A 20,804-nucleotide genomic window follows, 5' to 3' on the forward strand; every position below is an offset into this window, starting at 1 on the left:
GTTCATATATTATTTTTTATTTTAAATGATGAATTGTTAGATAAAAGCACAATGCTCCATTCTGAAGGTAGAGGTCCTCAAATGAAGTGTTCTTCATGAAGCAAAGCAAAATCGAGCACAGAACTGCATAGATAATATCTTTAAATAGTCTCAATATATTCTGAGGCACAAAAATGCAATGCACCATGGGACTTATATTTGTATATCTTTGATGCCAACTCAAAATGTAGCATAAAAACGGTAAAGTTGAACAGATAGCATGTGCCACAGAACCCGTGTTAAGCTTTGCAGACACACTGCAGTGTTAACTATTTACAAATACTGCCCTCCTCTGGTTAGGACAGGGAATCTCAATTCTCTGAGACACGGCGTGCTCGCAGTGAGCAGTGTTCTTTGTTTGCGACAATGTATCATAAAATCTATCAGTTTGAGCTGTAAAGGTGTTTCCCGCCACAAAGAAAATGAACTGCAATGACAAAAGACCCTCAAAGTGCACACAATCTGGATTTGTTATTTTAGTGCTGCATGTGTCTGCTGTGCAAGCATTTAGGGACTGTGGGGAAATGATCTGGGTGGAAACATAATGCCTTCTTCAGCATTTTTGATATTTTTGAAAGACCTTCTACTTGACTAGGAGAAATTTGCAACACCCTCCCCAAAATATATCAAAGTAATATAATTACAATTAATTAACACATAACACAATATTGTCTTCTGTTTTTTGAATATTCTAACCATTATTTATTTCAAACCTAAAACTGTCTCTGTAGGGATTGGGAACCGCGGTGCATTCAAGGGGTGTCACGGCCATCTTGGGAGGATAACATCTATAGCAACTTTAGCAAGCCGTCAATAGCTTTCAACTGTTTTGAATAAAGTATGCGCAAAATACAAATGCCCTTACAAATGAGCTTTCGGCAGAAACAGAGGAGCGCTAATCATAAAATAAATGTGGTTAATTATTGACATCTGTATACTTATGAAGAGAAGAATGGACTGATCACTGTTACTAGTGCCTACACCCATCTGCAATTTAAACATATTTCATATAAGTCAAGTTAAATAGGTGGATACAAGACCTTCAAATCTACAGTTTTAATGACAACTATAAAATCATCTGGACAGAGGTAAGAGTGCTAATGTTAGGCTAACTGAGTGCTGATAAAACGTTGGCTAATCATGCATGTTAAAATACCAGTATATTTTTGTAAACTGCAGCATTTATGATTAAAATCGTATCGATCTGTTGTTTTGTCTGTCTGTCTTTTGTTTTGTTATGTTTGTTTTTGCCCTATTATTTGTAAAGCGACCTTGGGTCCCTTGAAAGGCGCTATATAAATCCAAGCTATTATTATTATTATTATTATTATCCCCGGTGAAGTGGTTTGTGTTACTGTATTTGAGCAATTCTCAACACTTCGACAATTCTCAAACAGTCAGCAGATGGGTCCCATTCAACACATTCAGCGTTCCTTGCTGATGTTCGCTATGTCATCCTCCTTTTAATTTAGCTATAAAAGTATAAAATGTAATCCCATGGTTTGTCATGAGAGTTGTTTATTTACAGCCAATGACATAACAGTGCCTCCAGACCATGTTTAAAAGGTTTGAAGTGAAAGAGTTATGCTATACTCCGCTCGCCGTACAGATTAAGTCCATTGTTTACTTTTGCTGGTATCCTTCAAAGATGGCCGAATTGCCGTTGATGACATCACATTCATATTCACTATGACTTTATATGGCACATTACCCTATATTTATATGCTTTCCATGGAGATTTAGATTTAAGTGAAAGGGGGACTTGCTATTGGATAGTGAAACATTTATAATCAATTGCTAAAAAATACCCTCCACTAATATTTTCATAGAAATGTTCATACAGTCCCTAAAATAAAAATAAAAAAATAAATCTACCTTTACGTCACAGCAGGTCATAGTCTGTGACTTCACACACGAAGAATGAAATGCAGTAAAGCAGTCATATGATATATAATCTATTTTGTACAGTGAGTGACCTCATACTGAGCAATGACAGTAATAAGAGGCTTTTTTGTCAACTAGAATGATAACAAAGATATCTGATTCATATATTAAATTGCTATCCTCTGTAAGGGAGTGAATTAAGGTCCAAGGTTTTTTTATTTAGTTTTCTAACACTCTAAACATGGGCCAGCACAAAAGCCTGATGCATAATGCTAATCCTGCAACATTTGATTAGAGAAATCTGAGTCAGTATTGAAGCGAAAATCAATGAATGTTGTCTTTTGAAATATATATTAAGCATGGCAATGGGAGGTTTTATCCCAGGTGTCACTGTAATGTCTGTAACGTCAACATAACCCGTGGTACAACATAGCAGTGTTGATGTGGCAGAGCGGTCACTGTGTGATGGTGGGGATGCTGCGAGACCTCTTCATGATCAGACACACCTCCACGTCGGGCAGGCTGTCCTGTTTTGGTCTGCAGCCTTCGTTGGCCGCGGCCATGTGCAGGTCGAAGCGCAGCGACACAGACTTCCTGCGCAGCTTGGGATTCCCTCTGAAGAAAGAGCCCTCCCACTGCTTTATCACTTTGTCAATCTTCTCTGTCCTGGTAGGAAAGACGTTATTAGGAATTAAGAAAAACATGATAAATATTCATATAATAAGTATTCACCCAATGCACGGACACTAAGAATACCAAGTTAGAAAAAGTGCTCTATCGTGTTCATGTGTCATACATTGGTAAGATCAATACTAAATAGTAAACATACTCGAAAAGTAAAAGTACTCATAATGCGTTTTGGCCAAATACGGAATCATATATTAAATTACTGGATTAGGATTATTGATATGTTTATCGCATGCTGGTGGATCTAATTTGAATTATTTAGTAAATACTTCTGATGGATATTTTAACCTATGGTTACATGTTAATGTTTATTTATTAGTTAATATATATTTTGTATAAGCTTATAATATGAATTTGTAAACTAATTAGTAAATAAGGCTGACAAATAAATAAAGTGGAGTAAAAAGCAGAATTATGAAAAACTCAGGTTAAGTAAAATCAACTCAAAATAGAATGCAGTAGTTTAGCAATGCACCTTGTTACATTTATCCACTTCAACATTTTTTCTGAAACGTTTATAACGTATATGTCTATATAAATGTGTTTAAAAATATTTTTGTGTGTGGATGTCAACAGCTGGAGGTCTCTTTATTAATTTATGCTATTATTTTGTGTGATGTAATTCCATATTGAATGTCACTGTATGACATCCATAGGAAATCAGGAATGATCCATGGGGCTGTGCAGGAACACCAGAGGGCAGCAAGAGAGAACACTTGGATAGGACCTGGTGTGAGAAACCGAAAAGTAGCTGCAGCTGTGATGAGCTTGTTAGCAAACACTCGCTAATATTTGCATATTCAGATGTCTAATTTTTTAAGTTCAGAATTGGAGGACATTATCTGTCCCACCTATGACATTTCCAATTAATCCATGCCCAAAATGCTAAAACTGGACTAAATGTATTTGTCCTTAGACACAATGTAAATAAAGTTGTAGAAAAAGTAGTTTCGAAAATATACTTTATAATATCAAACAGCTCTCGAGCCCCCCCTAGAATGGCATTTTTCTCTGGTCCTTCATTCCTGGAGACCAACTACATGTCAAATATAACATTAAGAAACCGGCTTTTCATTTACTTGTTTTGCTATTTTTTTTTGTACATACGTCTCTTGTAATGGTCAACCATAAACATATTTGAAAAGAGGGTACTTTCATACTTAAAGTGTGTCCCACAGCATGGGCACAACCCTGTTGCCCAAAGCTCGGCAGAGGAAGTGAAAAAACTGTTAGTGACACAAAGGAAATGACATCACCATGGGTGTTGGTGGCGGAGTCCATAGGGAATTGGCTTGGGAACCAAGTCTCCAAAAGACCAAATGCTACCGAGGTGTCCCTGAGTAAGGCACTACATACTTTATATGTAGTTACACTAAGAAGGCGCGCCCCCAAATGAGAGATGCATTGAGCACATTTTTGAGTGCATGGCTCCCAGCTAAACGCAAATCAGAGGATGAATCTTCACAAAATGTTCAATAACCCACTCTTAAATGAGGCAGACAGGCAAGCTCTTCTGTGGAGTCTGTTGTATTTATTGGCAACTTTGTTATACAGCTAACTTTATAGACAGACTTATCACTGCTGCTACTCCCGTTCACTTACTGACACATACTACGCTCGCTCACTCTCAATCGCTCTACACATGCAACCGCCACACATGTATTCCCCCTCTCTCTCTTAAAAGGATTGGCAACCTTACTCTGCATGACCCTACTATTATAACACACTGGTTGCATTTTGGACTGGAGTGGAGAAGGATTACCCACTGCTAGGTAGGAGAGCCACGGCCACACTCCTTCCTTTTGCCACATCCTACCTATGTTTTTCTGCTGTGGCCTCTATAAAAACAGGGAGCTTAGGGAGCTGGTTAAGTTTGAAAATATGTTGAAAGCAGAAATGTTGTTACACAGTAAAAGATACATAGTATTACACAGTTAGACCTAATTATTATAAGTCGGGCTCACAAATATTCTTATCTTCAAAAGGGGGATCGTGCAAAATAAGTTTTGGAACCACTGCTTAGTGGGAACAGGGCCGTTTCTAGCTGTTCGGGGGCCCTATGCAAGATGCTGTTTGGGGGCCCTATGCAAGATGCTGTTTGGGGGCCCTATGCAAGATGCTGTTTGGGGGCCCTATGCAAGATGCTGTTTGGGGGCCCTAGTCTTTACAGTTTTTTAACTACAAAGGGGGAATTCCGAAGCCTTTAAGATGATCTGTGGAGACGCATCAATCTGTTACACTTTAAGAGGAAAACAGGCTAATTTCACGAAAACCAAGCAATTGAAACTTACAACAAATTATATTAAAAAGGTAAACAATAAGGCTCCTCTATGTCAATAAATGCAAGAGATGCAGCATTTTCTCAATAATGTGTTAGCCCAACGATGATTTGGACTTTATTACCCCAAAAACACAAGCCACAGCTTTGCTATCATTGCAGTTTAGTTGTTTTTATATCCTACATTTGATTTTTAAGCGTATAATGCTTCACTGAACACAGGAGGGGGCTTGGCTGTCTACAAATAACGACAGCTCATTTTAATTCTCCCCAAATATATTGAGGCTGAACCTGAACTTTCAGCATGGGGGCCCCCTAGTGGCCGCAGGGGGCCCATGCATCTGCATAGTCCGCCTATAGGAAGAAACGGCCCTGAGTGGGAAGAGGAAGAACTCCTTCAGTGCCAGGAAAAGTTCACCAACAACCTGGCCGAGAAACAACAGAGCTGGGAGATTGAAAAACAACAGATGAAGACGATGTTGAATGGAGTGGCGGACGAGAAAAAGGACCAGGCCGGTAGGAACCACATCTTGGAGACGGCAAAACAGAAGATGGAGATGAAATTGAAAGAGGAGACGAAGCACAACAATTACCAAACCCGTACAAACAAAACCTTGGAGAAGGAAGTCCAACAGTTGGAGGACCAGTTGAAAAAGCAGGGTGAAAAGTTCACAAAAGACCTGGCCGGAAGAAATGACACCTTGGAGAGTGAAAAACAACAGATGGAGACTACATTAAAAGAGGCAGAGAAGGAGAAAGATGACCAGGCCAGTAAAAACATCATCTTGGAGAGGGAAAAACAAGAGATGGAGATTAAATTGAAAGGTGTGACAAAGCACAAAAATTACCAGGCCCGTAAAAACAAAACCTTGGAGAGGGAAGTCAAACATTTGGATGACCAGTTGAAAAAGGAGGGTGAAAAGTTCTCAGAAGACCTGGCCGAAAGAAACCGCATCTGGGAGAGTGAAAAACAACAGATGGAGACACAATTCAAAGAGGTGGAGAAGGAGAAAGATGACCTGGCCCAGAAAAACCTCCGCTGCGAGACTGAGCTAAAAAAGGTGGAGATCAAATTGAAACAGGTGACGAACAAGAAAAATCACGAGGCCAGGAAAAACCAAACCTTGGAGACAGAAGTCCAAGAGTTGAAAGACGAGAGGAGGGAGACAGAGGAAAGGTTCTCCAGAGACCTGGCTCAGAAACAGCTGAGCTGGGAGGCGAAGGACAACAAGATGGAGGATGAAGAGGAACTTCTGGAGGACCTCTCTCTGAACATGGATTACCAGAGGAGAGGTTTCTTGTTTCGTAGGAGGGAGACAGAGAGGGACGTGGACTTGCAGAGGATGCAAAGCAAGAGGCAAGAGAAGCAGGTGAGAGGGAAGGCAAAGAGGGAGTAAGCTGAGGCGGGAAACGACGGGGGAGGAAGCGGCTGGTGCTTCAGCTCAGGCTGGACAACAGTAGTTCCCTCTACCTCCCCCCTTCCCCTCTCCCTCTTTCTCCCGATCCTTCCGCCCCCCCACGTCCTTCCTCACTCTCCTCCCCTTTACCTCATTTAGGGTTTCTTCCTGGATTTCAGGTTTTCCCGCAATCCATATTCATAATGGAATTAGAAAAAAATGTCACCATTTACCTCCGCTCCTTCCTCCAGCCTCCATTTACCTCACCTACTTCTTCCCCCTCTCTCCCTTCTCCACCCTCAACTGTCCTCTCCATGTCCCTCACCTCTTTCTTCCTACCTAACACCCCCCCTCTCCCTTCCCCATTTCTCATTTACGGTTTTCTCCTGGAACATATAATTAGATTTACGATTATGCTAAAATATATTTAAAAAAATGTACGTGTGTGTTTCATTGCGTAAGATATACAGTATACGTATGACATGCTGGTTACTAAAATACTAGTGTTCATTCAATGCATGTTTTAATCAACACTGGATTTAATTAATAAAACAGCCCATGGTATGAGATTGAAGATACAGATAGTTCTTGGTGTTTTTATATTTGTCTCATTTGTCTAAATGTGTTCATTTTATATGAGTTAATAGAATATTCTGGGACTCCTCAAAACGTTGAACTTCAACAATGAAAATGTAATTTTATTGACAGAAACATGGTGTCAAAATGATCTACCCACTCACCTCAATAGAGAAAAAGAACAAAAAACAAGAGGAAATTGAGATATGCCATATGTGATGTGCTTGTAATTAAACACAAACATTTGAAACCTCACTTAAGTAAACATGTATAATTATTATCTGCAAAAAGTAGGTCAAATCCTAAATAGCTATTTAATGGATTATGATTAAGTTTTGTACTTTCACAAATTCATGGTTCCCAGAGGATGGATCAGCACTCATCTAAGATGATGGCGAAGATGGTAAACAACATACCTCCTAAACATCAGCATAATAGAATTGTCATAATAAGCATTTTATCATCTAGCTCAAATCAGACCTGTGATCAGAATTTGAGTATGGCCTGACAGAGCCACTAGTGTGATGTGTTTACATGAATCATATTGACCCAACTTTAATAACCAGATTCACTCACTAATCTGTGAGGATCTTTGGCAGAAAACAGTAAACGTCTTATAACTTTAAAAAGGGCCCTATTATGCTCATTTTCCGGTTTCATATTTGTATTTTGTGCTTCTACTGTGACATGTTAACATACTTTAATGTCCCAAAAGGTCTCTATTTGTCTCATACTGCCGGTAAGCAATTTGCAAATCATGTGAAAGCGGCTTTAGGTCGGCATTCACAAAACAAGAAAAAGTATAGGATTAAGAATGAATTTAATGTCAATCAAATGACAGAGTGACTTGCGATGTGTTGATACAGCCAAGTATTCTAGCTGAGAGATTTGCCTGTGTGTAGCTTTTATTTTGACAGCATGTGTATTTGTGTGCTACTCTTGGATGCCTACATGGGGCTGGTTTCATCTGAAGCATGACTAAAGGATTCCGCCCAATGTCTGGGCCAACAACATCAGGTGCCACACCCTGAAGACTCCACACCAGGCCAGTATCTCCACATCAAACGCAAGCCATTAATAAAGGAAAATTCCCATGCAGTGCTATGATGAATCAGTCATGGGAACTTGTGCAGCCGACTTAATGTTTTATGCCTCGTAACTTGCTCGACATGGAATGGTAATTATTTTCAGAGCTTGAATATCTTGTCTGCTGGGCCAGACGTCACCTGGGTGGGGAGGACACCTGTTCACCTCTCAGGTTTTTACTTGCTGAGTCAAAACCTGAGGTTAGAAGGCTTCGGGAGATTAAGCAAGCAAGAAACCATTTTGTTACGTATGAAGAAGGTATTTATCTGGGTAATGTAGAGCAGAGTCCTCTAAAGGATTGCTGTTACTTGAAAATGCCCACATGTCCAAATGAACAAAAGGTGCTGACTGCAGGTCAATGTTGGCCAAAAAGATCAATACTCACTCGATGGTGCCGTGTCCCTCTGCACTCTCCCGCACCACATTGCCCTGAAGAATCTCCTGAGTCTTCACAGTGGAGATTGGCAAGTCTTTATCTTGCTCTGGGTCTGTGAGAAGACATTAAAGAGGACATATTCTGCTCATTTTCAGGTTCATATCAGTATTTAGTGTCTCTATTGTGACATGTCTCCATGCTTTAATGTTCAAAAAGCTCCTTATTTTTCTCATCCTGCCTGTGCAGCAGCACCTCTTAAGATAAGATATACTTTATTGATCGCAAATTGAGAAATGTTTTCGTCAAAGCAGCATGTTAAAACAAGGAGTTGCACATAATTTGAAAAATAAGAGTAGCAAATAAACAAACATAAAATATGTATTTTATATCTCAAAATAGAAAATAAAACAGTAACTAAACTAAAAAGTAAAATATATACAAGTTGACCGTGATAGATATAAATCTGTAGAATATCTGTCAGATAAACTCCCGTCGGGTAAACTCCCGTATTATATCTGCTCTCTGATAACACAGAGAGTTGCAAGCAGCTATTGTCTGAGATCGCATGATGTAGTATTGTTAGATGTGCCAAGAGCAAGGACTGTCTTAGGTAAGACAGCTTTTATGTGCGCAGCTCCACTTGCTTGGAACAATCTTCAGCAATAATTGAAACTGAGCAATCTCATTCCTCTGCATGTTGTTAAAGCTAGGCTAAATGAAATGCTCGTTGATACTATGGGTACTTGTAAATGTCTATAACTATGTAAATGTATCCTGTAAATATAATGTATGATGTCCTTTATTGTTTTATGTTTCAGGTCTCCCTTGAAAAAGAAATCTCTGATCTCAATGGGACCAATCTGGTTAAATAAAGGTTTGAAATGAGATAAACACTGAAAACTGCCAAATTACAGTTAACATTTAACAGTAAGAAACCAGAGCCCAGTCTGCTCTGATTGGTTAGCTGGCCACCTCTGTTGTGATTGGTCAACCCCTTATGCCCCTTTCACACCAAAGAGGTTCCCTGCTTGCGCTTTTCTGGTTCGGAACCGGTTTTTCTTTTCAGCCCCCGTTTTGTTCACACCGCCCAGAGCCCGAGTGGTGCTGCCGCGGCTGCGTCATGACGTCACCATTTACGTTGCTGATTTTCTCCGCAACAGCGCTCACAACAACAACAATGGTGGACTGCGTCGGGTCGATGATCGTGTTGCTTTTAATCATACGAAGCCAGATTAAATTAAATAACGACTTCTCCAACCTTATACTTTTCTCCAGAGTGCCGTGGTTCATTGTTTATTAATGTGTTTCAGCGGCATTTACCGACCGCTGCAGTGCTGCCCGCTGTTTCTTTGGTATACAATGGGTGATGTTAGCATAGCAACCGAAGCTAAACTGACTATCTTGACTACTTGTTGCTATCCTATTGTGGCATAAGCCGTTTTCTACAGGCACATTTTACCGGCGTATTTTTCTTGTGATAGTCGGACATGACAACCTGTGCAGCCCATGTATTGATTCCATCCGATAGCTGCTATAATACAAAACAAAACGTCTGCCTGCTCTCCACAATGATCAATAACAGCGAACGGATGGTCAAAGTAAGGTACAAATAAACAGAATCACACGAAGCCTGGTTAGTGTTGCCTGACTTTATAAAGTGTGTTTTTTTTACAAGTGTGTGGTTGTGTTCTAGTTACTTTGCTCAGCACTACTGCTTGTTACAACTTTTATTTTCCGTACTCGCCATAAACTGTTATTGCTCAGGTTGATCCCGCCCCTGCCCCCCCCCCTCCGACGTAAGCGTGACGTATGCGGTTCTTGCTTCTAGACTGACAATTTTTTCGAGCTTGGTAAGAACCGGTTTTCGGGGGAAAAGAGCCGGCTCCACTGCGGTGTGAACAGGAAAAACCGCTGCTTATCAGGCTCTAGCTCCGAACCGGCCCTGGAACCGTGTTAGTGTGAAAGGGGCATTAGAGCTGTGTAGGAAATGTCCTGCCCTTAGTGTAGAGTGTTATATAGTGCTGTCACTATGTTACTGAAGTAAACAAAAGGAGTCCAATGGAGAGTGTGGGAGAGAAACTCCCTCTGGAGGAACACAGGGATTTTAGCCTTTACCGACCATTTACGCACTCATGCACCAAAAACACACTACAGGAAAGGAAAAACCTCAAAAAGTACAATAGGGCCCCTTTAATGACAAATTAATAACAATAATAAGATGGTGTGTTTGTGTGTTACCTGTAAGAATCAAAAGGCTTTGCTGTCTTCGCAGTATGCTTTTCTTTTGTCCACTCTCTGCAGGGAGGAGTGAAGGTATTTCAGGGAGGGGCTCGGACTTGGGTTCGTCGGGAGTAACAGCCGGGTCACTGAAGCCATTCTCTAGCCCTAGCTCCTTAGGTTCCTCCATGGAAAACCTCCAGGGACGCAGACCCATTGGCTGCCCATTTTGGCCCATGTGCCTGCTGGCAGGAGGACAGACTACAGAGTAATGACAACCAAACACGCCTTTTTCTACCTGAAAACATAGCACATCATCGGACATTCCCAAATCAAAAGCCCTGGGTAAACGGTGAGGTGCGCGGCAAACTGAAAGCGCGCACTCTCGCGCACACAGCGGGAGATTTGGAGGAGTACAGGAAGTCTAGGTATGATCTCCGGAGAGCAATAAAAAATGCAAAGAGACAGTACAAAGAGAAGGTGGAATCTGACTTCAAAGGCTGTAACACTAGGAATATGTGGGCGGGACAAAGGACAATGACTGACTACAAAGGAGCAGCGGGGGGTGCTGCGGGAGTGTCTGCGTGCGCATCTCTCCCAGATGAGCTAAACAGTTTTTTTGCACGCTTTGAGAGCAGCCAGGCTGTGGAGGTACAGAGGGACCAGGAGCTACACTGCCCTTTTGTTTTAAATAGGGCAGATGTGTGTAAATCCTTTAAAAGGGTTAACCCACACAAGGCTCCTGGACCTGATGGCATCCCTGGCCGTGTTCTCAGGGTGTGTGCAGTTCAGCTGGCAGAGGTGTTCACAGACATCTTCAACAGGTCCCTGCTGCAGTCTGTAGTCCCCACATGTCTTAAACACTCCACCATCATTCCTGTCCCCAAAAAGACAATCATCACCTGCCCCAACGACTACCGCCCAGTAGCACTCACCTCCATCATAATGAAGTGCTTTGAGCGGTTAGTCAAATTATTCATCACCTCCTCCCTCCCTGAATCTCTGGACCCCCTGCAGTTTGCCTACAGAGCAAACAGGTCCACAGACGACGCCATAGCCCTCACCCTCCACACTGCCCTCTCACACCTGGACCCGAAGAAGAGGAACACATATGTGAGAATGCTGTTCATTGACTACAGTTCAGCATTCAACACCATTGTGCCCTCCAAGCTGGCCATCAAGCTCAGAGACCTCGGACTCAACAGCGCCCTCTGCGACTGGATCCTGAACTTCCTGACGGGCAGACCCCAGGCAGTGCGGGTGGGAAATATCACATCCTCCACCCTGATTCTCAACACCGGTGCCCCTCAAGGCTGCGTGCTCAGCCCTCTCCTCTACTCCCTGTTCACCCACGACTGCGTGGCCACACACAGCTCCAACACCATCGTGAAGTTTGCTGATGACACGACCGTCATCGGCCAGATCACAGACGATGACGAGACGGCATACAGAGAGGAGGTCGAAAACCTGACATCTTGGTGCCAGGAGAACAACCTCCATCTCAACATCAGCAAAACAAAGGAGCTGATTGTGGACTACAGGAAGCAGCAGGGAGAGGGACACGCCCCCATCGCCATCAATGGGACTACGGTGGAGAGAGTCAAAAGCTTCAGGTTCCTTGGGGTCCACATCACTGAGGACCTGACATGGTCTCTTCACACCACCACCATCACTAAGAAAGCTCGACAGCGGCTCTTCTTCCTCCGCAGGTTGAGGAGGTTCAAAATGGATTCCAGGATACTCTGCAACTTCTACAGGTGCACGATAGAAAGTATCCTCACTGGCAGCATGACGGCCTGGTACGGCAGCTGCACCGACCTCGATCGTAAGGCTTTACAGAGGGTGGTGAAAACTGCACAGCACATCACCAGGACGGAGCTGCCATCCATGGAGGACCTTTACTCCCAGCGGCTCAGGAAGAAATCACTACGGATTATCAAAGACCCCCATCACCCCAGCCACAAACTGTTCTTTCTGTTGCCGTCTGGCAGACGTTACCGCAGCATCCTGGCAAGGACAAGAAGATTCGGAGACAGTTTCTTCCCGCGGGCAGTGAGACTGTTAAAAGATTGAACTGTTGAAACAACTTCAAACATTCAACTGCTACTCAGTAGTATGTATCTAATACCTAATATATATATATCATTCCAATAACTTGTATATAGACTCATACTGCACTATTCCACATCATAACTTTATTTCATTTTTATAACTATTATTATTTTTGTATTGCTCTTGCTCTTATTGTTATTATGTTATGTTATTATGTTGCATTGTTGGAGAAGCCTGTGACATAAGATTTTCAACTGCATAATTACTCTGTAGCTATGTCAGATTGACAATAAAGAACCTTGAACCTTGAACATCTTAACTAGGGATGGGTATCATCACCTGCCTGTGTGACACAGAGTCCAACCCGATTAGGAGAGGGCTCATTGCTAACCTGATGTGCGATGATAAAATGTTATGTCAACTTGCGTGTGAATTGCTCAAACCACATGATTGCAAACTAACATTATCCATAATAATAATGGAACGGCAAGAGGTGTAGGTGGAAGAGCCCTCTAGTGATGATGGCTTGAAAGAAAATAATAGAAAGTTGACTCACAAAAATAAACACGATCCAAAGTGATGAACAAGTTCTTAAACAGTAACAAGCCGTTTACCCCTTTTTCCAGTCTTAAGACTAATCTTAAAACTGCATACACGTGTTACGTGATAAAACGACTTTGTGCTGGCGTTGCGTTTCTATGGAGAAAGCACTGCCCCCCGACTAGGCTGTAGCACTATACATGGCATCGCACATCTTTGAAATTGAAGCCGAGCATTGCGCTTAAAAAAGGTTAAATTATTTCAACTTTGACCTTGTTTACCGCTGACCTTCAAACGCGCAACCAATCAGATGACAGCTGTATTTAATGACGCAAGCTAGCAGGGAGTTTTTTTATTTTTTTTTACCTTAGTCATTTACAAACCTTTAAAGGTAGGGTAGGTAATTCACTTCAGAAACACGTTTTGTTATATTCCATGGAATGCTCTTAACATCCCGATAGCAATGAATATATTAAATGCTTTGACAATAAATACATAAATTCATCTGTTGATGCCGTAGTACTGTAAAAAGCACGACCAATCATCTGAGCCGGCCCGGCTAAAATAACTGGATGGCCTACCTGCCTGTCAGCCTTCCATCTGTGCACACACTTATCTCGTGCCCTCATTGGTCATGTCCGTGTGTGTTGGAGGAGGGGCTCTCTAAGGAAGTCTGAAGGAAGGGGCAGATTTTTTTCGGCTGCGTACTTTCAAATTCTAGCGCACTCGAGCTGGTTTCTCCATTCTTACCTACCCTACCTTTAAGGCATTTCATTTCAGTCAATAACATTGAAGGTGCAAATGCAGTATGGATAAAATAGTACAGTTTACATCTTACAAATTAAAAATAGAAACAAATTAGAGAGAAAAGTCTCTGGGCGTTTCTTTTTTTTATGTAATGAAGTAATTTTGCTAAAATGTTAAGTTAGCTGACAGGGGAGATAAACATAGAACAAAAATACTTTTGGTCAGTCTTAGGTCAGTCAGGTAAGTTTATTTTAAAGTAAATTGTGTTTCAAAGACAAATATACGCTGTTACCCCGACCCAATGAAGTTATTTTCATTGCTAACCGCCATGACAACAAGTAAAAAAGTGTAAAATAGGAATCAAACCTCATTCACCCAGACAAACAATGGATGGTTAAAGAAAATAAGATAAAAGTATTGTGCCTTTCAGTCTCATGTTTTGTGCTTTTTTTTGCAGACCTGCCCTTTCCAGAAGCCTTTGAGGTTTTATTTGAGCAGATGCTTCAGTAAGAAAGAGATGTTTTTACCGTATGAGGATCATCTCATCTCTTATTTTCTTGTCACACAGCCCTTTGTGTTAACCACCCTTTTCAAATATGAACTAACAATGCAGATTTCAAATGCCACTTCCTATCTCTACTTGCATTAATAACAAAAGCTTCTGCTATATAAAGAAATGAGAAGAGTCAAAGGCACCTTCTTCAAACTATAAAATAACAGTAATAACAGTAACATGATTGGAACAGCCAAAGTGTTGATTCCAAAGGTGCTGCAAGATGTCTACTATCATTGGCCAAGCAATGAGAATGGAATATTCCATGGTAAAACAGTATGACGCTGGCAGGGAATAAGATATGAGACCAGAGAAAGATGGGTTGACTATCTGGATTTTGAATACAGGTAGAGCTTCAGTTAAATGCTTTCAATCACTGATGTGATGTTATATGATTATGCATCATTTTTGCTTCAGTCAGGCGACCCTCCCCCGACCCATTCCCCCCTGCACAGCGCTGTCCTGGTTCACATCCTACCTCCATAACAGGAAACAGTTTGTCTCCATCAATGGCTCAAATTCACCCCCGGCCCCAGTCCACCACGGTGTACCCCAGGGCTCTGTGCTTGGCCCCCTCCTGTTCACCATTTACATGCTCCCCCTCGGCCAGATCATCCGACATCATGGACTCAATTTCCACTGTTACGCTGATGATACCCAACTGTATCTCAGCACCACTCCATCCTCCCAGCTCCCCCCTCAGTCTCTCATCAACTGCCTGCATGACATCAAAGCATGGATGTCTTCCAACTACCTCAAACTAAACAGCAAGAAAACAGAGCTCATGGTTGTGGCACCCAAGGCGCTGCTCCAGAAGGTTGGTGACTTCATCCTCGAGGTCGACGGCTGCTCCATCTCCCCATCTCCTGAAGCCCGCAACCTGGGTGTTATCCTCGACTCCACCCTTTCCTTCCACTCCCACGTCAAGTCTGTGACCAAATCGGCCTTTTTCCACCTAAGGAACATTGACAGACTCCGACTGTCACTCTCGGAGTCGGTTGCCGAAACCCTAGTTCATGCGTTTGTCACCTCCCGCTTGGACTACTGCAAGGTGTCCTGTTTGGGGTTCCCAACAAAACCCTGGACAGGCTCCAGTATGTCCAAAACTGTGCTGCTAGGGTACTCACAAATACAAAGCCGTGGCAGCACATCACTCCCACCCTCATCCACCTCCACTGGTTGCCGGTCAAATCCCGCATATTGTACAAAGTACTCCTCCCTACCTACAAGTCCCTCCATGCCCTTGCCCCCCAGTACCTATCGGACATCCTCCACCCACATGCCCCACCCCGGAACCTGCGGTCTTCAGACTCTGGCCTGCTTACCACCCCCCGCACCAAACTGCGAACCTTCGGGGACAGAGCCTTCAGTGTGGCAGCTCCCACCCTCTGGAACGCTCTCCCTGCGGAGATCCGCAACATCCCCACACTTGACGCCTTCAAAAGGGCCCTCAAGACCCATCTGTTTACTAAGGCATTTGGCCCCTAAATCTATCTGTTGTTTTGTCTGTCTGACTGGTTGTCTGACTGCCTTTTGTTTTGTTATGTTTGTTTCTGCCCTATTCTTCTTTGTTAAGCGACCTTGGGTCCCATGAAAGGCGCTATATAAATCCAAGCTATTATTATTATTTATTATTGCTGCACCCCCCATTGTTTCCACTGCCTGGAAATGGCCCTGTCACCTCTCCCACCTCCAATCAGCCCCCGACCATCAGCCCACATGCCCCTTTCACACCAGCGCGGTTCCCGTTCTAGCTCCGTGCTAGAGCTTTTCTGGTTCGGAACCGGTTTTTATTTTCAGCCCCCGTTTTGTTCACACCTCCCAGAGCCCGACTGGTGCTGCCGCTGCTGCGTCATGACGTCACCGTTTACGTCGCTGATTTTCTCCCCAACGGCGTTACGACGCTCACTACAACAACAACAATGGGGGACTGCGTCGGGTCGATGATCGTGTTGCTTTTAATCATATACGAAGCCAGATTAAATTAAATAACTACTTCTCAACCCTTATACTTTACATTAACATCTCAAAATAGAAAATAAAACAGTAACTAAACTAAAAAGTAAAATATATACAAGTTGACCGTGAAAGATATAAATCTGTAGAATATCTGTCAGATAAACACTGAAAACTGCCAAATTACAGTTAACATTTAAAAGTAAGAAACCAGAGCCCAGTCTGCTCTGATTGGTTAGCTGGCCACCTCTGTTGTGATTGGTCAACCCCTTATGCCCCTTTCACACCAAAGAGGTTCCGTGCTTGCGCTGTTCTGGTTCGGAACTGGTTTTTCTTTTCAGCCCCCGTTTTGTTCACACCGCCCAGAGCCCGAGTGGTGCTGCCGCGGCTGCATCATGACGTCACCGTTTACGTCGCTGATTTTCTCCCCAACAGCGCTCACAACAACAACAATGGTGGACTGCGTCGGGTCGATGATCGTGTTGCTTTTAATCATACGAAGCCAGATTAAATTAAATAACGACTTCTCCAACCTTATACTTTTCTCCAGAGTGCCGTGGTTCATTGTTTATTAATGTGTTTCAGCGGCATTTACCGACCGCTGCAGTGCTACTCTTCCACGGGAGTTTATTCTCCCGTTAGCTCCTGGTTAGCTCACACGGCAGCGGCCGCTGTAAAGTATTCACTGTCTGAGTCTCACACAAGCAGCTGATACATATCTCCAATTTTTTGGTGCTTGAAACGAACCGCATTCCGGAGCTTAGAGGTGGCTCCGCTGCGGTGTGAACAGGAAAAACTGGTGCTTTTCAGGCTCTAGCTCCGAACCGGCCCTGGAACCGCGTTGGTGTGAAAGCCCCAACAGTCACCTTTCACACCAGCTCCTGTTTCTCCTCCCCCCACAACCCCCCTACCACCCGCTGACAACACCTTGTCCCTCACAACCAACCAGGTGAGGAGGGAGCTGCAGAGGTGTAAGGCAGCAGGTCCAGATCGCATCAGCTCGAGGCTCCTCAAATCCTGCACAGACCAGCTGTGTGGGATTGTGGAGTTCCTCTTCAACCTTAGCCTGAAGCAAGGGAGGGTACCTCAACTGGAAGACGTCCTGTGTGGTACCTGTGCCAAAGACCCCTCACCCCAAGGAATTCAACAGCTACCCTGGAGAGGCTGGTCCTTGGACTCCTTCAGATGCCGTCATCTACTTGCTACAGAGGTCCCTCTCCCACCTGGAGAAGGCTGGGGGCTCTGTGAGGATCATGTTCTTTGATTTCTCCAGTGCCTTCAACACCATCCTGCCCCCGCTCCTGGGGGACAAGCTGCAGCTCTCGGGGGTGGATCACCACCTCACCTCCTGGATCCTGGACTACCTCACCAACCATCCACAGTACGTGAGGACCCGGGAGTGTCAATCAGACAATCAGCAGTACGGGGGCCCCCCAGGGGACGGTGCTGGCACCGTTTCTCTTCACCCTCTACACTGCAGACTTCACCCACAACACTGCAACCTGTCACCTGCAGAAGTTCTCTGACGACTCCGCCATCGTTGGACTCATCTCCAACGAGGACGACAGGGAGTACAGGGAGCTGACGCAGGACTTCACCCTCTGGTGCCAGAGGAACCACCTCCAGCTCAACGCAATGAAGACCAAGGAACTGGTGGTGGATTTCAGACGGCGCCAACACTCCCCCCCAACACCAGTGAACATCCAGGGAGCAGACATTGAGATTGTGAAATCCTACAAATACCTGGGTGTTCACCTGAACAATAAACTGGACTGGACTGATAATTCTGCTGCTCTGTACAAGAAGGGACAGAGCAGACTCTTTCTGCTGAGGAGACTGAGGTCTTTCGGGGTGCAGGGGGCACTCCTTCAGACATTTTATGACTCTGTTGTGGCATCAGCCATTTTCTATGGTGTGGCCTGCTGGGGCAGCAGCATCTCGGCTGCTGACAGGAAGAGACTGAACAGACTGATAAGGAAGGCCAGCTCTGTCCTGGGGAGTCCTCTGGACACTGTGGAGGTGGTGGGAGACAGGAGAATGGCAGCCAAGCTGTCCTCCCTGCTGGACAATGTGTCCCCCCCCTCCAGGATCCTGTCCTCACTGTGCAGCTCCTTCAGTGACAGGCTGCTGCACCCCCGCTGTCTCACGGAGAGAGAGAGAGAGAGAGAGAGAGAGAGAGAGATACCGCAGGTCCTTCCTTCCTGCAGCGGTCAGACTATACAACCAGCAAAGCCCCTGGTAGACCCCCCCCCCCACACACACACACACAACAACACAGACTATGCTATAACACCCCTTGTTGTGAAATACCAATTGTGTGCTATGTGCTATATATATGCCGTTAATAGCTGTGCAATATATACCTTGCTGCTATATCTCCAAAACTGTTACATGATTTTGTTTATTTTTTACTTAAGTGGAGAAGTATTTGTCTTACATCAGTTAAGTGTGTGCGTGGGACTTTGCTATTTCATTTTGAAAATGTATGTACTATCTCTTTTCTTTGCACTGATCCTTTTCACAGTTTTTGAAGAGGAAGCTGCTTCATTGTGCAGGGGAAAACCCATTTCAACTGCAGTATTTATTATTTCCTGGTTGACACAAAACCACAAAATTCCCACTGAACTATTCCTTCCGGTTTCCTCCAACATTCCTTGTTCTTCCTCTCTGCCCTCACCTGCCCTCCTCCCGCTCCAGCAGACGTCTGTAAGTGGAGATCTCTCGCTCCAGCCTCATCTTGGTGTTGAGGAGCTCGCTGTGGCGCTGACGCTGGGTGGCGAGGCCGCTCCTCACCTGCTCCAGCTCACTCTCCAGCCCAGCGATCACCTGGGAGAGGTCCTGCAGCTGGCTGGAGTACAGCCGCTGAGTGTTCTGCAGAGAGCTCTCCAGGCCTTTCTCCTGGAAAGCAAGAGGCAGGGAGCTGTCAGGAGAATGACTACTACACGTTACACTCTCTTTGAATTTAAAGAAGCTTGCAGAAACTAATGGGTGTGATGTCAAAGCAGTGTGTGTGTCACGGCTGGAGAGCAGAGCAGAGAGGACCCAAGTGCAGGGCGCCAAAGTAACTTTAAAGAAGAAACCTTTATTGCAAGTTGTCCAGGAAATAAAAGAGCTGGGCAAAGCAAAAAATAACATCAAACATCAAGAATCCCACATCACCTGACAGAAAACCAGAAATGAAATACATGCATGACTTATCACAAGGACAAGACACAGCTGGTCTAAAACACAGAGGCATCAAATAAACACAATCAGGTAATCAAACAGGTGGGGCAATACAGAGACAGGAAGTAAAAACAGACATAACACGAGAGGTGAACACATTCATATCAATTATAAAACAGGAAACACAAACAGATCTTGACAGTGTGTTAGAACTAACTTTTGCATGCAAAACAATGCAGAGATTATTTAAAAATAGTTTTATAAAAAAATTAAATACTGTATGAAGTGATTTTAAAATATAAATTTGAATTAAGATTTTCTTAAATTGTTGTTTTTTTGGCGTAAAATTGGCATGTGACCTATATTTACCCTCTTTAAGAACCAAAATCGATAGGCAACATGGAACCGAAAAACGTTTAAAGGTCACCTATCATGCTATTTTTAGGCAATAGCATAGGTCTCAGATATATAAAAATATATAAAAAACATGTCTATGAAGTGTTTTGATCACCCATTCTAGCCATGCCTCATATCCCTCTATTTCACTTCCTGTTTCAAAAGTGCTGATTTTGGGTATAAAGAAAGAAAGAAAATTGATAAAAAAGAGGGGCGGAGCTTATGCCTGATTCTACCGGCAGATACTGCCGTGATGAAACGCCATATCATGGATTATCAAGGATTATTTCTGAAACAGTATGGAGCTCAAAGGCTTTCTCTCTTGCCGGTTATACCACAAGGTGAGTTCCTTTTTATTTCCTGCTTCTTCACACACATGCTCTCCAGTACAGGTTAGCTCTGAGTGTTAGCGATGCTAATGTAAACACCGACCATATTACGTCCAAAACAGTCGGGCATTGTTTCTGATAGCAACGTTTCTGATAGTGCTGTGGGTCTGCATTGCCGATATGACGTCATATCAGACGCAAATCTGGATCAGCTCCGTTGTACCCCCGTTTTTAGAGATTTGGGTATGGAGGAAAAGAGAGAGGGTTTTATTTTCTGACGCTGCGTGAGTTCCCTGACACACAGGGGACACATATTTATGTATAAAAGACATAAAAAAGTGCATTTTGCATGATAGGTCCCCTTTAAATCCAAATTATACCCAACCCTACTAATAACGAATGTCGGCACATAGTCTAGTAGATATAAATATTAAAACAATTAAAACATAACACGGTCACCATCCCTAAGCCAACTGACTTCCCAGCACCACGTGTTTTTACCGTTTAGCTAAAAGGTGTGCCTAAT

The 20,804-nt window shown here is 43.5% G+C and overlaps 2 protein-coding genes across 6 annotated transcripts in view; one reads left to right on the forward strand and one right to left on the reverse strand.

The window, feature by feature from the left end:
• Positions 1-20,804, reverse strand: part of krt222 (keratin 222) — a 46,748-nt gene continuing 25,944 nt past the window's right edge. For 4 of the 5 annotated variants that reach the window (XM_034129029.1, XM_034129012.1, XM_034129019.1 and 1 more), the window contains 4 exons: positions 19,066-19,286; positions 10,562-10,785; positions 8,333-8,435; positions 1-2,589 (listed from right to left, as the gene is read on the reverse strand). In XM_034129029.1, coding sequence (XP_033984920.1) covers positions 2,379-2,589; positions 8,333-8,435; positions 10,562-10,785; positions 19,066-19,286 — 759 coding nt within the window. In that variant the 3' untranslated portion in view covers positions 1-2,378. The remainder of the gene's footprint in view (positions 2,590-8,332; positions 8,436-10,561; positions 10,786-19,065; positions 19,287-20,804) is intronic. The other variant, XM_034129037.1, reaches the window with a different exon arrangement.
• LOC117481382 (calponin homology domain-containing protein DDB_G0272472-like) lies at positions 2,598-8,325 on the forward strand. The gene has a single exon (XM_034129053.1). The coding sequence runs from the start codon at positions 5,224-5,226 to the stop codon at positions 6,283-6,285; it is 1,062 nt and encodes a 353-aa protein (XP_033984944.1). The 5' UTR covers positions 2,598-5,223; the 3' UTR covers positions 6,286-8,325.

The sequence above is a fragment of the Trematomus bernacchii genome, unplaced genomic scaffold, assembly GCF_902827165.1.
Source record: "Trematomus bernacchii unplaced genomic scaffold, fTreBer1.1, whole genome shotgun sequence".
NCBI lineage: Eukaryota > Metazoa > Chordata > Actinopteri > Perciformes > Nototheniidae > Trematomus > Trematomus bernacchii.

Bases quoted from the DNA above. Each gene is read 5' to 3' on its own strand.
- LOC117481382 (XM_034129053.1), top strand. From the start codon at position 5,224: ATGCATCTGCATAGTCCGCCTATAGGAAGAAACGGCCCTGAGTGGGAA.